General features: G+C 57.2%; 3 protein-coding genes across 3 annotated transcripts; 1 reads left to right on the forward strand and 2 right to left on the reverse strand.

Moving 5' to 3' along the window:
* Positions 1-491: 491 nt before the first annotated feature.
* On the reverse strand, positions 492-10,047 carry JCM15063_001302 (uncharacterized protein; the record flags this gene model as incomplete). Its single annotated transcript, XM_076678271.1, has 20 exons — positions 492-1,074; positions 1,148-1,320; positions 1,387-2,094; positions 2,170-2,532; positions 2,610-2,696; positions 2,768-2,986; positions 3,051-3,111; positions 3,172-3,525; positions 3,605-6,035; positions 6,144-6,786; positions 6,989-7,224; positions 7,319-7,702; positions 7,770-8,063; positions 8,141-8,352; positions 8,419-8,861; positions 8,944-9,213; positions 9,282-9,491; positions 9,564-9,696; positions 9,762-9,854; positions 9,926-10,047. 20 exons carry the CDS (start codon positions 10,045-10,047, stop codon positions 492-494), a joined length of 8,019 nt encoding a protein of 2,672 aa, XP_076534531.1.
* Positions 10,048-10,976: 929 nt separating this feature from the next.
* JCM15063_001303 (uncharacterized protein) lies at positions 10,977-12,787 on the reverse strand (the record flags this gene model as incomplete). The annotated part of the gene is made up of 8 exons (XM_076678272.1): positions 10,977-11,069; positions 11,141-11,215; positions 11,297-11,512; positions 11,590-11,760; positions 11,844-12,075; positions 12,152-12,389; positions 12,460-12,704; positions 12,768-12,787. The coding sequence occupies 8 exons, from the start codon at positions 12,785-12,787 to the stop codon at positions 10,977-10,979; spliced, it is 1,290 nt and encodes a 429-aa protein (XP_076534532.1).
* A 397-nt stretch (positions 12,788-13,184) lies between these two features.
* On the forward strand, positions 13,185-14,272 carry JCM15063_001304 (uncharacterized protein; the record flags this gene model as incomplete). The annotated part of the gene is made up of 3 exons (XM_076678273.1): positions 13,185-13,293; positions 13,365-13,673; positions 13,836-14,272. 3 exons carry the CDS (start codon positions 13,185-13,187, stop codon positions 14,270-14,272), a joined length of 855 nt encoding a protein of 284 aa, XP_076534533.1.
* Positions 14,273-14,610: the final 338 nt, after the last annotated feature.

Genomic DNA, 14,610 nt, shown 5'->3' on the forward strand with positions numbered 1-14,610 from the left:
TGGAGTAAGTGCGACAAGTCCCGAAAGTCAGAAAATCGTTTGTCCAGCTTCGTCGAGGTTGGCTTGAAGCTGTACATGAACGCGTCTGAGCGCGAGGCCGATGCAAGGTCTCTCACAGCAGGAGGTCTACCGCAACTTGAGCCATGCTCTTCTATCTCCGTTCGCCCGTCCAATTCGAGCATCGCCAGACTGAAAGATAGGACGTGCCGGAGGTGCTCGCGAATTTCTGGGGTCAAAAGTAGCATTGACCGGGCCGCCCGGATATTTTAACGATCGCTTCCACATGACGTCACAGTGCACAAGCATACGAAGTTGCAAAGACCAAAAAACTCGCGATCACGGCGAGAGGAGGCTTTCGCGGGTCGATTGCACTCTCGTTTAGACCGATCCATGATGCAAGATCCAAGGATTGCGAATGGTTACAACACAAGGGACAACGACCAACTACGAAATACAGTGGAAGAGGCAGTTGCGGGCAACCAGGTCTCGAATCACGAAGATTCGGCAGGGACGAGTGCGGCAGTCGTGAAGCTCGGCGAGACATCGGCGCCCGATTCCGCATCGTTGCTTGCCCGTCTCGAAGTGCTTGCACTCGTTGGACGTTCGCTGTGCATTGGCAGCTCGAGTTCGTCCTCGGCTGGACCGGATCGAGGATCGGGTAGCGAGCGCAAGTGTTCCATAGCCATAGACCAGTCTTGCTCGGTACGGGATCGCTGCATGAGGGGTGGGGACCGAACTTGCAATCGATCGAGTTCGTCATCCGTGAACGCATGCTGTGCGCCCAGGTTGAGCGACTCCGTTGCGGACTCGAACGAATCTCGGCCTGTCTCGCTGCAGCTGCCGTTCCCGTTCGCGGTACCGTACGGCGTAGGAACGGTCAAGGAAGACTGTGACTGCGAGAGGCGCAGTGTGCGAGGCGACATAGCATCATGCTGACACGGAGGAGATTGCGGGCGGACCGACTTAGAACCAGCCCGGCGGAGGGAATGTTGGCGGACAAAGCGCTCAGTCTCTCGATCTTCAACGAGGAGGTCTCGCGAGAGGATTTCGCGGTAGCACACGAGTTTGACGAGACTGTAGGCCAACTGACGATGATCAGCAACGCGTCACGGGCCTGGGAGAGATATGCCATGAGCGTTTGACGCACCTCATCCGGGTCTGTCGAACCCGCTTCTCGATTGGCGGAATCGCAGTCAAAACTCTCTCCCTCGTTGATGACCGGAATGGAGTGAGAATCGCGAGATGCTTGGCGAGTCTCAGATCGACTTGGACCTGAGCACGTGTCCGCTCGATCGCTTCATCGAGGTTATCGATACGAGTCTGTCCAAGTCAAAAATGCGTTAGCTATTGGGCTTGTCGGCAAGCACGGAAACGAGCAGGACTGACCCGGAGAAGATCCGCCCGGCTGTTGACGACGAGCGGCACAAGAGGCGGAGAGAACGGAACCTGGGGCAGTTCAGGTAGCGGTTTGCCGTCGCGAGACTCGTCAAGCTGGCGACGCAGCGCGCTCATTGGTGCCGGAGAATCCGCCAAATCCTTGGCGAAAGTAGTCGGGCGGACCGTCGCGGTCGACTCTACCCGGTGGGTCATGGCGAGTCCGTCCAGGCGAGCTGAAAGATCTGGCGAGTCAGATCGTGAGGCAAAAGTGCTTCCAGTTGAGCCCCACAACATTCGAGAAGAAGGCTCGAGCGTCGTCTGAGCCGAGTAGATCGACATGGCCGGAGATGGCGGCGGCAGGGTTGAAGAGGTAGAAGAACGCAAGGTCGGCGGTTGGAGCGGTCGAATGCGAACATTGGCCGACTTGAAGCTCGCGGCGTAGTTGATCGCGTGCAGCCAGGAATCGAGATCCTCGCTGTCGTGCGCTTGGAACAGATACTGCCGTCCAGCAGGGGCGACGAGGCGGAAGACATTTGGATGCCGCCTATAGGTTGTATCGAACAAAGCCGCCGTGTTTGCGAGGGACAAGACTGCATCGGGCTTGAATGGGGTCTGAAGCGTGAATACGAGAACGTGTCCATCGTCTGGACGAGGCTGCGTCGAAGCAGCCGCTGAATCGAGGCTCTGCTGCAAAGACTGCGCAAAGTGCGCGTCTTTCTGTAGATGTGCAAGAGAACGAGACGTCAATCTCAGGTCACATCTTGAATACTTGTAGACGGATGTCGGACGTACGAAGAACAGCAATTGGCTGCCAGTGAGTACGACAGTCCATGCTTTCCATTTTCGGCTTGCAGCTTTCCTGCCACCCTCGGCGAGATCTTCCTTGCGGCTCAGAACGCCGACTTTGGTGATCTTGAGACTCGATACAACTGGATTGTCCCGTGCTGTAGAGGCGATGAACGTGCCCGTGCTGACCGTCGGAACAAGAGGCGATCCTGCCAGAGAAGTCGCAGTAGGCGTGGCGGACATTTCCGCGGCACTTTGTGGAGTGCCCTCGGTAAGGATTGCAGGTTGAGCTCTCGACGAAGCGCGGGTCCGCGCCGAGGCGCGCAAGATGGGCGCACGCGCGAAAATAGCGTGAAGGGACGTTGCGTTCTGTAGCGAAATACAAGGCGCTGTTTAGGATCGATCTCGTCTGAAAGGGAGAGCTTTGACCTGCACGGTAAACTCACGAAGAATGAAGTTGTGCCTGTATAGGAGAAAGGGCTCTTGAAGGGGATATGACTTTCTACGTCTACCCTGAACCGAGCCGTTTGGCCCTGAAGCATGATCGACAATACGTGATGAGCATGAATCGCGGACTGACGAACACTAGCATCAATTCGCTTACGGTCGCTATGAAATGATATGGATCAATCTTGGGCTTTTGATTACTGCTGGAAAAGAAGCCACTGCTTGTGTTCGATGCGGCGAGCGAGGCGCCAGGCGTGACCGGTTCATTCCGAGACGAGCTGATTGCGAGAGTCGGAGAAGGGTCGAAAAAGGCCGAAGCGGGATTGTCCTCGTCGACGAAAACAAAGGGCGCAAGCGTGATCTGGTCATACAAGTACTGACACGGGGAAGACTCATTAGTACAGAAGTTGACTGTGCGGGCAGTGGCAGGGCATGCTCACTTCGAGGATTTCGGTGTTGACACCGTCGATTCGAGTGTTTTTGACGTAGTCAGCCTTGGTCCTGTCGTTGCCAAAAATGTCAGTCTTGGTCGTGGCATACACCGGGCAGATGACCACAGACATTTTGCTCTTGGCATTGGGGTTGAATGCGTCCGTGTTGAGCATGACCATCGAGAACGCAAGGACGTAGGGGATATCGCTCGCGGCTGTTCTGGTCTTCCCGGCAGCGTGGCCCTCCCGAGCTAGTGTCGCTGCAGCATCGTTGGTCTCGACCGTGTCTGCTGCGACAAAGAGGTCGGGGTTGCACTCGCACCATCGTCGCGCGAACGCTTCCATGACACGATCGATCTGCTGCGTTTCGGGAGGCAGACTCGAGGAGCACAGGAACAGGCGGAGCGCGATATCCAGAGGGAGCGATCCGAACGGGAACAGGCGTAGGTAGGCAGCGAGGGCTTGCTCGTAAAAAGGTTCCGCACTAGCACAAAAACGAGAAAATCGGCATCAGCAACGTCTCACGGTTGTCCTGAGCGAGTTCGAATGCAGAGACAACTCACCTCGCAGAGAGAACACGAGAAATGTCCCCTTTCGCGACTCTGCCCTCAGCTTGATCTCCTTCACCCTCGATCAACCTCTTGACAAACTGATCAGGCGTCTCGTCGAGATCGTGCCTCGGCGTTGGGTACTTTTGCGCAGGTTTTGGTTCCTGACGAAAGCTGTGTGTCGTCGGCGTCGGCGGCGTGGAACTTTTCAGTACGGAAGAGACGATACTGAGACTGCTGCCCCTCTTGCGATTCCCAGTCGAGCTTCCGACGCCGCCACCAAAGAGTGATGCAACGCCTTCCGATGTCGAAGGTCTCGAACCGGTTCCTCCACTTGGAAGGGCGAGAGACATGTTCGACGCGTTGCCAGCAAACGTGCTCGACCCGACACTGACGCGCTTGTTCGGATCGGTCGAAGCTCGCATCCGACCGAGCACGCCCGGAGCTTTGAGAGGGGTATCGCTGGCGAGACTGCTGCCACTCCCTGACCGGGCTCGGTTCTCCGGTGGGTCCTTGCTCGCGGCGGTGGTCGAGGATGTCGAAGAACCAAAGATTCCGTTCCCGACACTCAAACCCCGTTTGCGTCCTGTGCCAGGTCTCGACAATTTGCCAGAGTTCGTATCGAACAGAGCTCCGAATTCGTTCGCATCGAGTTCAACCCCAGGGGTAGACGGCGTCGAGCGTGCAGCCGAGCTCGACCTCGACATGCTCATGCTCCCTCTAGCCGACATCGATGCAGGATTCGCCGGGGTGGAAACACTCGACGAGGTGGTTCCTCCAAACAAACTACTCCACCCACTCGGGAATCCCAAGACACTCGTTCGACCGCTCGCAGGAGAATCGGCGGTACCCGGTCTCCGGGGAACGGCCGAGGTCCCCGTCGTACGGTAGTGCGCACTCGCAAAGTACCCTCCACCCGGCGGTGCCCCTAGTCCACCTGTGACCGAGGTTCTTCCGCCGCCGTAGACGTACGTGCCCGCACTCGAAAGTGGGGGAGTCGCAAGCGAAGGTGACCGCCGGTCTGAAGCGTCCGAGTGCGATCTCGACGCTCGGGTAAGCGTTCTCCGTCGATCGAGGATCGAGGAGTCGGTCGAGACGGGCAAAGGCAATGCAGGAGAGGCGAGGGGAGAAGAAGGCGCAGGAGAGGTCGAAGCGGCGTACGAAGCGGTGCGTCTCAACAATGGTGGGGATGAGGGCGAACAGGGCCTAGATACAAGAGGCGGAGGTGTGGGCATCGTAGTAGAAGCGGCAGCGGGTTTTGCAGGCAGGCTGACCACGAGTGTGCGGGTGGTATCGGAAGAGAGGGTGTGAGTTAGGATGGGTGGCGGAAGGGGCAGCTGCTCGAGCTGTTGTCGCTTCGTAGGCGAGATGGAAGAGACAGAGGACGGATAAGGGGATACGGGTGATGAGGGCGAAGAGCCATTCGTCGAAGTGACGGACGAGATCGTCAGAGAGGGACGTGCAGGCAGAGCGATCGGACCAGGGGAGCCACTGCGAGGGGAAGCAGCGTTCGAGCGCCGCCGAGCGGGGGATGCAGTTGGAGAAGCCGTCGGAGATGATCCTGAGCCAAATGTCCAGGACATCCGATACGGATGGTTCGACAGCTGCAGAGATGGAAGTGAGGGAAGAGACGGAAGTCCCGTGCCCGAGCTGTTCTTGCGACTTTGAGCTGACGAGGCTGTTGGCGATTCGGTCATCGAAGGCGCGGAATACGGAGCGGGAGGATCAAACGAGTTGCGCCGAGGCCCCTCTTCATGTACCCTCGAACCTCCGGTTGGCGTCGGATCCCTCTTCCCAAACACGCTCAGAGTGGCCCTCCTGAGTGCTGACGGAGGTTTCTTCTTGCCCTTGTCCCGCTCTTTCCCTGTCTCTCGAACATCGCCTGTTGTTTCTGAAGCAGGCATTCCAAATTGTGACGTGTCTTCCGATGCACGACGGGGTCCTTTGCTCGTTCCGCTGGCATGCCTCACTGATCCGGGTACCATCGGGGCGAGAAGCCAATGGGGATGAGCAGACGTGCCAGCAGGCTCGTTCGTCGGTGTTGCCTCTTCGGATGGCCTCGACGACACCAAGCCGCTATGACCTACTCGTGCGACATTTGCGCTCGAGGACGGAAGGGGAGACAAAGGGGTGCCGAGTGACTCGCTGATGGGCGAATGAGCTGAGTGACTCGACGAGGCGAGAGACAGCGAGGACGTGGTCAGGCGAGGCAGAATAGTGCGCGATCCCCGACTCGATCCAGGTGCACCACTAGAGTAGGGCGAGAAGGACTGATCCGGGAGGTGGGTGTCGATCGGTGGGGAGGTTGAAGAGGGGAACGTCTCGAAACTGTTGGCTGTACCTCCCAGGAGGGGGCTCGTCCCAAAGCTTTTCGCTCGCCGGATCAACTTGCGAGCTTTCCCAGGTCCAGGTACTGGGTTGGTGAGGGAGCTTGGGGCAGGACCCGCTGAATTGTCGAAGCGCACCGAGAAGAGCATTCAGTACTCGTCTAGTCATCAAACGAGACAAAGACACGGCGGTTTCAGAAGCAAGAAGGAACAGGAAGCGAACTGACCTGTGGACAAGACCGTGGAAAGGTCCGCGGTGCTCGAGAACGAACCCCCTCGGACGCCGCCGCCGCCGTTTCCACCACCGAACGAGATGCGTCTGATGCGGCCTTCGAGTCCGAGCCCGAAACTCATCTTTCTCGAGCGTCCCCTGTCTCTCGTACCCTTGTCGGGTTCGAGGAACCCAATGCTCGTCCTCGCGATTCCGACGGCATCGTCGGAGTCTGTGGGGGCGTCTTGTTGATCTTGACTGCGACGAGCGCGAGGTGGGGTCGCGAGTTCTTCCTGCTCATCGTCTAGAGGTCGATCGAACGTTTGCTGATCGCAGTGAGGACTTGGAGGGAGGGACAAGAGGCCGAGTCCCGCTGCTGCGAGAGCCGAGAGCCCGTGCCCTCCTCCGGCCGAGGTCGATGGGTCGCTACTCGTGCTCGAGAACCGCCTCCTCGAAGGGCTCGGAGAAGGCGAGCGAGATCGCGAGGTGGTTCCGGGCGAGTCGTACCGCAGTGGGACGAGTGGTCGAGCGTTGTTGCGCGCGAGGTGCGAGGTGGGATTCGTCGTGGTTGGGCGTGACTGCGGAGACGTCAGCACGAGCGCGGGTTGGGCAGGCAGCGAGGTGGTCGTCATCAAGTCCGGTGACGCCACATGCCGTGGCTGGCGAAAGTTGTACGACAAGCGAGAGTGATCGCGACACGGATGGTTCGGTCGACGCGCGCTGTCCTTGCACCGCATTTCATCTCGGGATAATGAAAATCCCTCTACATTGGGAATTGAGGTTCCAAAGTTTCGTATATTTTCACAACACTCCTACTACTCCTAGACCAAGTTCCGAACTCTCTAGACTCGCGCGCCGCACCTCGTCGAGATACGTCTTGAGCAAATTCGCTTCTGCTCCTTCCCTCGAGTTGGTCGGGATGAACTCGTGGTAGAGTCCATACCGTTCGTCGGCAATGATCGTCGCGAGGTCGAACGCTCGAGTCAAGTTTGAAGGGATGATGCGACTCGTCGAGACGAGCGAGTGATGCATCCGCAACACGAGATCTGGGATCAACAATCGTCGAATCGCAGCGAGCTCGGCCAATCGGCGTGGTCCTGTCCGAGGTTCGGTGCGCATGAGTGAAGAAACTGCGCGCGTTCGGACGCCATGGGAAAAGCGGAGAGGAAGAAGAAGAAGAAAATGTCGTACCGGTTCCATCTTGCTCAACCTGCACGCCTTCCACCACTTCTCCCTTGAGCCATTCTCCCTCGAGCACTTCAAGCACCTTGCTCCACAATTCATCGACGAGCGTCTCGACTCCATCGGTCCACGTCTGTAGTTCGAGCTTGCTCTGAGCTGTCTCGGCCTTTTCCTTGCCTTTCGAGCCCTCAAGCGCATGTGGAGGTCTCGCCCACACTTCCGAGAACCGCATGTGTTGATCGTGACAGGTAAACAGGGCAATGTAGTCGAGGTGCTCGCGGATTTGCAACTGCAACGCGGGACTCGACGACGAAGGTGCAGACGCACACGTCGACAAGAGGTCGGCAGGTAGCGAACGCAACAAGACGAGAGCAGCGTGCGGGACATCGGTTGCTGTCACAAGAACGAGCGTCAATCTGGTTGCCGCTGCTTACTAGCGGGGAAGTGAGGGAGAACTCACAGAGGAAGTAGCGTGTGAGAGCGTTCGCTTCGCTGAGCGCGTCGATGTAGGTCTCCTTCTCTGCCGTGAGCCATTCGAGGCTCCGGATCAGTTCGAGCTGGGACGCGTCGACGCGGGCGTACGCATCGACCGCCTGTGCGCGCGCCGAGCTCGGCAGAGATGGACTCGAGGACAACGCAGACGAGAGGATGAGCGTGACTGTCCGTCGTGCAATTGCCGGCAACGACAGGTTGTGGTCGAGACATTTCCGCAGTGCGACATGTCGCGAGGTGATGTCCGAGTCTGGACCGAAAGCTGTACAACGAGGCGCACATTGCAAGGTGCTGAGTCAAAATGTTTCGCATGGTGAGTCAGTGGCACCCTGGACTCACTCAGCAAGAACCTGGCATAGCTCTCGACTGCGCTTTCCTCCTCGAGACAGCTCGCGTAGAACGCGATGAGACCCTCATCCTGGTCATTCGCTTCGAGGACATGCACGTATGCTTCGAGGATTCGGTTGGCGGCATACGATGGCAGGGGTTGTTTGAGCAGACGCAGAACGAGGATGAGATGAGCGAAGAAGCGGAGGAGGTGAGCCAGCGTTCTGTCGGGACCAACCAAGTCAGCACTACGATCGATCCCAAGACTGCATCCGAAATATCGACCTTACTCGGGTTCGGTTTCTCCCGCGGCAGACTCTAGTCTTTCGACAAACGTTTCGAGGAGATGTCCGATCTTGTCGACGATGAGGTACATCTGACTGACGTGGAACGGGTTCTTTGCGGCGAGCTGCAAGTCGGTCTTGTCACTCTTCAGGAGCTTGTCAAAGATCGCTTCGAGCTGTCCTCGAATCCCGACACCGGGCTGACTGATCGATGCGAACAGCGGGTCTTCCGAATCGAGTTGTGCAGGGGCAGGTGCAACCGAGTGCGGCGTTCGGTTCCAATACCGGCCAGATTCGGAAACGGTCAAGGACGCTTCGAGGTGGGCCTCGAAGAGAGAGTTGAGGTGCGCCCACACGACGTCCTCCCAGGACGTGCTGACGGCGAGGACCGAAGGGATATCGCCCGACAGGGCGCCGTACAGAGCACGTTCGTACGGGTCGAGTGCAGACTACAAAGGAGGTGGTCCAGATGAGCCAAAACAAAAGTATAGGAAAAAAAGATGGGAGCCTTGAGAGCTCGCCAGGACTTACGCTTGTAGCGATCTTGCGGCACATGCTTTTCCATAGCCTTCGGTTCCGATTTCCGCGCGCTCGCTTCTCTTCGAGTTCTTCGTCCATCGCATCGAACTCTTCGAGGTCTGCATCTCCCGGGGCCAATTTGGGGTCGAACCACAGTCGACCTCCAGAGAGGGACGCTGCTCGCCACGACTGTTCCGATTGCCGACACAGGTCGAGCGCGAGGTCGAGTTGACCGGTCCGCACGTACTCGTACAGCGTGCGAATCAAGGCACGCTCGTACGCCTGTTCAGGAACCGATGATGAGGAGCCCGACCTCGAGCCTGCGAGAGAGATGCGGATGAAGAACTTACGGCGTCATCGGGTTCCAGTCGAGCGCCTTCTGGTGCACCTCCTGCTCTCGTGACTGCGTCCGGGTCGAGCTCATCGACGAGGCCTTTCGGTGGTTGGGCGCCGGTGCGCTTCAAGTGCTTGAGTTTGTTGGTCGTGTATGGCAGGTAGCCTCTTCGAACCTCGACGGGGGACAGCGAGGACGGAATCGCATGAAGCCAATCTCGGATCGCCTGCAAGAGGCAGACGAGAGGTGGAGGAATAAGCAGGAGAACGTTTGGCAAGAAAGTAGCAACGAGACTGACGGAAAGTTCGATCAAGTCTCGGTTCCCTTCGATAACCTGTTGGACGACTGAAAGGGGCGGGGTGTACGGGTTCTTGCTCGAGCCCACGGACGCAGGGTCGGCTGGAGGAGGCGTTGAATCATCGAGTCGCTCGCTGGAGACAAGGTCACGTCAGAGTTTGCTCTCTCAACCGTGCTGGAACACGATATTGAAGCTCACGAGTAGAGTGCGTGCACGAGCTGCCAGGTGTTGCGCTCGAGAGTCCAGGCATCAATCGAATCGGGATCGAATTCGGACGAGAGCGATTCGAGCCTGTGCGTGCAAATCGCGGGTCAGCTCAATCATGACCGAGGGTAGATGTACTAGAGAGAGACTCGACTCGCTGTTGATCGCAGATGGCGGCCCAGCGCGCGAGCAAGTTGTCGGAATCATCGGTCAACACGTCCAACTCGCCCGCCTGCGCGCTCTGCAGGTGTTGACTGAACTCGAAATAAATGTCGGTCATCGGGACGCGAGAAGGCTGAGCCGAGTCCGCGGCACAGTGGGAGCGAAACGGATCGCAGTCGGGTAATCGGCGAGCGACAGTCGGACGTCTAGACTTGGAGATTCGTTCGCTTCTCTCCTTCTTTCCTCTCACTTTCGTTTCTCGCTTTCTCTTGTCACCGACCTCTCGCAGCCTGAACTGTTCTCTCACAACACTGGGTACATTCGCTTGTTTCTCAGCGCGTGTGTGCATCCCGGAATCAGCCCTCTGGAATTTTTCGACCAGGTCAAAAGGTTAGTCTCGTCGCCCTGTTCATGCTACGCCCTGAAACCCCCCTTGCCCACTCTCTCCGGAAAGCGACGATGATACCTCCCAGTGCATGGCTTTCGTACGACACTCCGGCCGTTCAATCGGCAAGCGATTTCCTCCCTCTCCTCTTTCTCCCTGGGGATCCAAGGACCTCTAGCCTTTCAGGTTGGAACCATGAGTTCAAAGGGAATCGAGGTAGAGGGTGGGCAAGTCGTGGATGCCGGATGCACGACCATTCAAAACTATAGACAAGCATATACCTGAGCTATTCCACGCACAATGACCCCTTTTTGGCCCCCAACAAACGCAATCAGACGAAATGATTGATTCGGTGTACTGACTCTCTGTGCTCTTCTGTAACGTCTAGACAGCCTCCAGCTTTGTTTTGATCGCGGATCGAATTCTCCTCGCTATGAAAATATGCTTGCAATCAGTTCTGATTTGCACATACATATTTACGACACGAGAGAGACGAGAGAGACGAGAGAAAGCTAGCACTCGTAACACCTGAGTCTAATATAGTTAGGCTCATGCGCCTGATGGGACTCTCCGCAATAGACAAGACGACAGCATGTTTGGCTCATTGCGCGCACATACGAGCTGTGTAATGTATCGAGTTTTTGCCATCAGGCCTATTTGTTTCAGTCTTCTGCTGGCGGTTGATCCACCTCGGCTTTGTACGCCGCCCACGACTGGAGCTTCTCCTCTTCGAGCACAACCTCTTTCGGCACGAGCTGTACCCATAACACGACAAAGTCAGGCTTTTGCGATCACCTGTGAGAGTGCGGAAGGGGTAAAACGTTACCTGAACCGAGATGCCGTCCCAGAACTGAGTGTCTTCGTCGACACTTTCGGGGAAAATCTTGGGATCTTCTCCCTTCTGATCAATGGTGACAAAAGCAACACGGTGAGAAATTCCGAAGGGGGAAAGGATGCAAGTGGGTTTTTCAAGAGAGCTCACTTTCGGTCGTCGTTTCCTCAACGCGGTGACACCTTGCACCGGGACGTAGTACGCTCCCTTTCTGCGCTTCTTGATCGCGTCGGGTTTCGCTTGCACTTCGGCTTCGGTCGCACCATCCTCCTCGATCGTGCCCGAGTCGAACGAGACGACGTACTCGTGTTCGATCGCTCGAGTCGAAGCGACTTCGTAATCTCGCGTCCATCGGAAATCGAACGTCTAATCCCTCCGAAATGTAGAGATTAGCGACCTGTTTCTTGGACGACGGGGCAAGATGAAAAGTGACAAATACGAACCTCTGCTTCGCTGACTCCGCCTTCGAATCGCTTACCCGTGTAATTGTTCGCGGTCGCATCGTCCTGCGGGAGGTAGTACGCGAGTCGTTCCTCACCCCGCGGCAAATCCGTCAAGTCTCGGAAGATGGCACGTGGAACTCGTGGATCCGGTCCAGTACGGTTCAGATCGGCCTGTGTACACAGGCAAGGGAATCAGAAAAACAAGCTCAACGGAGGGGAACCTGGGTTGAGCGAGTTGTAAGGTAGTTGCTCACAGTCTTGTGATCGATCGGGTCCTCTCCGAACCGGACAAAGTCGAATTCGTGCGCCCACAGTTCGCTGTCGGGCAAGAAATCGAACGCCTCGGTCGCGGTCAAATGTTGCTTCGTCGGGTGACGCAACTCGGTCAGCGGGATGTGTGCTGTCTCGAATGTCGCGGCAATGTTGCGCGCGCGCGAGTCTCGATCTTGAGGACCGATCGGCATGAGCGGTTCTCGTTTCGGCGCACTGTTCGAGACAGAGAGACAATGTTGCGAATCAGCATGCGAAGGTTAGACTGATCACAAGAGAACAATCTACTTACAGTTGAGTAGGCTTGTTGCCTCCGACGGCCGTCTCGTTCGCGAGGTACTCGGTACGACGGAGCCAACTGACATCGACCTTTTTGCTCTCGGTCGCGGCGGCGGATGCTCCCGAACCTACGGTCTGTCCCGTACCTGGACCTGCTCCGTTCGATCCTCCCGCGCGCGTCGTAGGTTCTTCAAACAAGAACGCGTCCTCGTCGGCGAGCGGTTGCGGAACAGTCTTGCGCGGTGCGATGACTGGGCGAGAGCAACTCGCGTCAGTCGTTGTTGTTGTGCAATGGCTTGTCTAGAGGTCTCGTGTACTCACTGTCGCGGTTCCCGAGCCAGTATTCGGCCTCGACGGCGCTCGTAGATCGCGACTTGCCGTACTCGAGCGGGAGACCCAATTCACCGTCGAGGATCATGGGCAGCTCGCGCTCGGATTGGAGCGGGTTCAGGAACGCGTACGATGCATATCGAGCCGGGGTGGTCGGTACGTGCAAGAGTCGGGGCGGGAACGGAGGTGGTGGAAGAGGGTTCTGGTACCGCACCCTCACGAGGAGGTCCTGTTTTCTGTAGGACCACTGGATGTTCAACTCTCCGCCCTTACGACCGGCATCTGACACGCTAACTCACGAAGCCTTTGACGAAGACATTGATGATGGGGGATCAACGCATGCATGGCGCGCAGCGCTCTGCTAGGGCCCGTAACAATTTCGCTAGAGCTTCCTGGCCTCGGGAAGATTACAAAGACCTGGTTGCCCAGTATACAAAGCTAGAACCAGACCTGCCCGCGAGAAAGACGATATGCCCGCAAAATGATGGGCCCCTGTCTATCTCGCTTTAGCATTTTGCCGACAGCGAGCAGTTCCCGATCGCGAAGGCATTCTCTCGCTCGCTCGCAAACGCTCGTTCGCCTTGTTCCCACGACAGTGATTGAGAGTTTGTGATAAACAATGTACGCAATCTATCTGTGCCGAAGTGTCGAAGCTACATCAAACAGCTGGATCCCCACTCGCCTGACAATTAAACCCTCGAACTCGGCAGAAGAACATGTCTAGCCCCCGTCTGCAGGACGCCAAGGTGGTCCAGCTCGCTTCGGGCAAGAAGCTCTACGTGGAAGTTGCAGAGTCGAAAGCAGAAAATGCACCGGCAATCGTGTGTCAGTGACGTTACACTGTACTCAACGCGGAACAGGACTGGCTGACCTGTGATCAGAGAGGTATCTCGTAGTCATACACGGCCTCGGATCATCGACCACATTTTGGCAAGCGACTGTGACAGAGTCCAAGCTTCAAGACCACTTCACCCTGATCCGCTACGATTTCGACGGACACGGCCTGTCCCCGTTCTCGCGCGAGCACGCCAATGCCGCAGACGAAGGCAGCTCCGAATTGTCGCTTCTCGACCTCGTCGAAGACCTGCGACAAGTTCTCGACTGGAGCAACGTCAAGCGAGCGGCGGGAGTTGTCGGCCACTCTATGTCCGGGCTCGTCGCTTCGACGTTTGCGCAGAGGTATCCGGACCGGCTCGACAAACTCGGTGAGTGGTCGCTTCGAGTCTCTTAACCCTCGCCCCCCTTGCGTTCTAGCTGTAGATCCCGCGAAAGGAGATTGCGTCAACAGCTCGCTGCTTTGACCTCGAACCGAACCTAGAGCTGATTTCGCACGCGTGTCTCGTTTTTCGTGACTTCGATCGGGACAGTCTTGTTGGGCGCGATGAAGGCACTCAGTCCCTCGAACCGCCAAGTGATGGAGAAACGATCGCAGGCGGTACTCGACGGCGGACTTTCCCCCATCGTGTCCGAAATCGTCAAATCGGCAATCTCTCCCGCCTCGAGGCAGAGTTCGCCGCTCACAGCGGCGCTCGTGCGTGCGCTCGTCCTGACAACAAATCCCGCGGCGTACTCTGCGGCGTGTCTCGCTATGGTACGGGCTCAAGACCCCGATTACTCGAAGATCCAAGCGGAAACGTTGGTCGTCGCGGGAGTAGACGACTACTTGTCGACGCCCGAGACGACTAAGGTCTTTGCTGATACGATCACGAACGTCAAGGTGGTCGAAATGCAGCGAGTCGGACACTGGCACGCCGTGGAGGCTCCAGAGGAGTTGAGGCGCATTCTCGAAAATTTCTTTCTCTAGAAAACTAGAAAAAGGAAATCTTGTAAATTGACAGTAGAAATACACAAATTGTAATAAGACAAGAGCCATGAGAGAGACTATCATAGAGCCGGGCGCAGCGGGACCCGGAGAGGCGGAGACGCTCAAAATGAATTCGCGAAAAAAGTTGGGGCGGCGAAACATGAGCGAGGGCGGCATCTCGGGGCTGATTCGGAGCGCGAGGGATCGACACAGGACAGTCTTGCAAATATCGTATGCTCGTAGCTCGACCACTTGCTGAAAGTGAGAGGTTCGGGCGCGACGGCTCGGCGGCTGCGGTTGGGAAATTGACTTTGAGGATTTTATTCGGTTCGGGATGC

This window comes from Sporobolomyces koalae (genome assembly GCF_050403365.1).
Source record: "Sporobolomyces koalae JCM15063 DNA, S_koalae_JCM15063T_v1_ctg13, whole genome shotgun sequence".
Classification (NCBI taxonomy): domain Eukaryota; kingdom Fungi; phylum Basidiomycota; class Microbotryomycetes; order Sporidiobolales; family Sporidiobolaceae; genus Sporobolomyces; species Sporobolomyces koalae.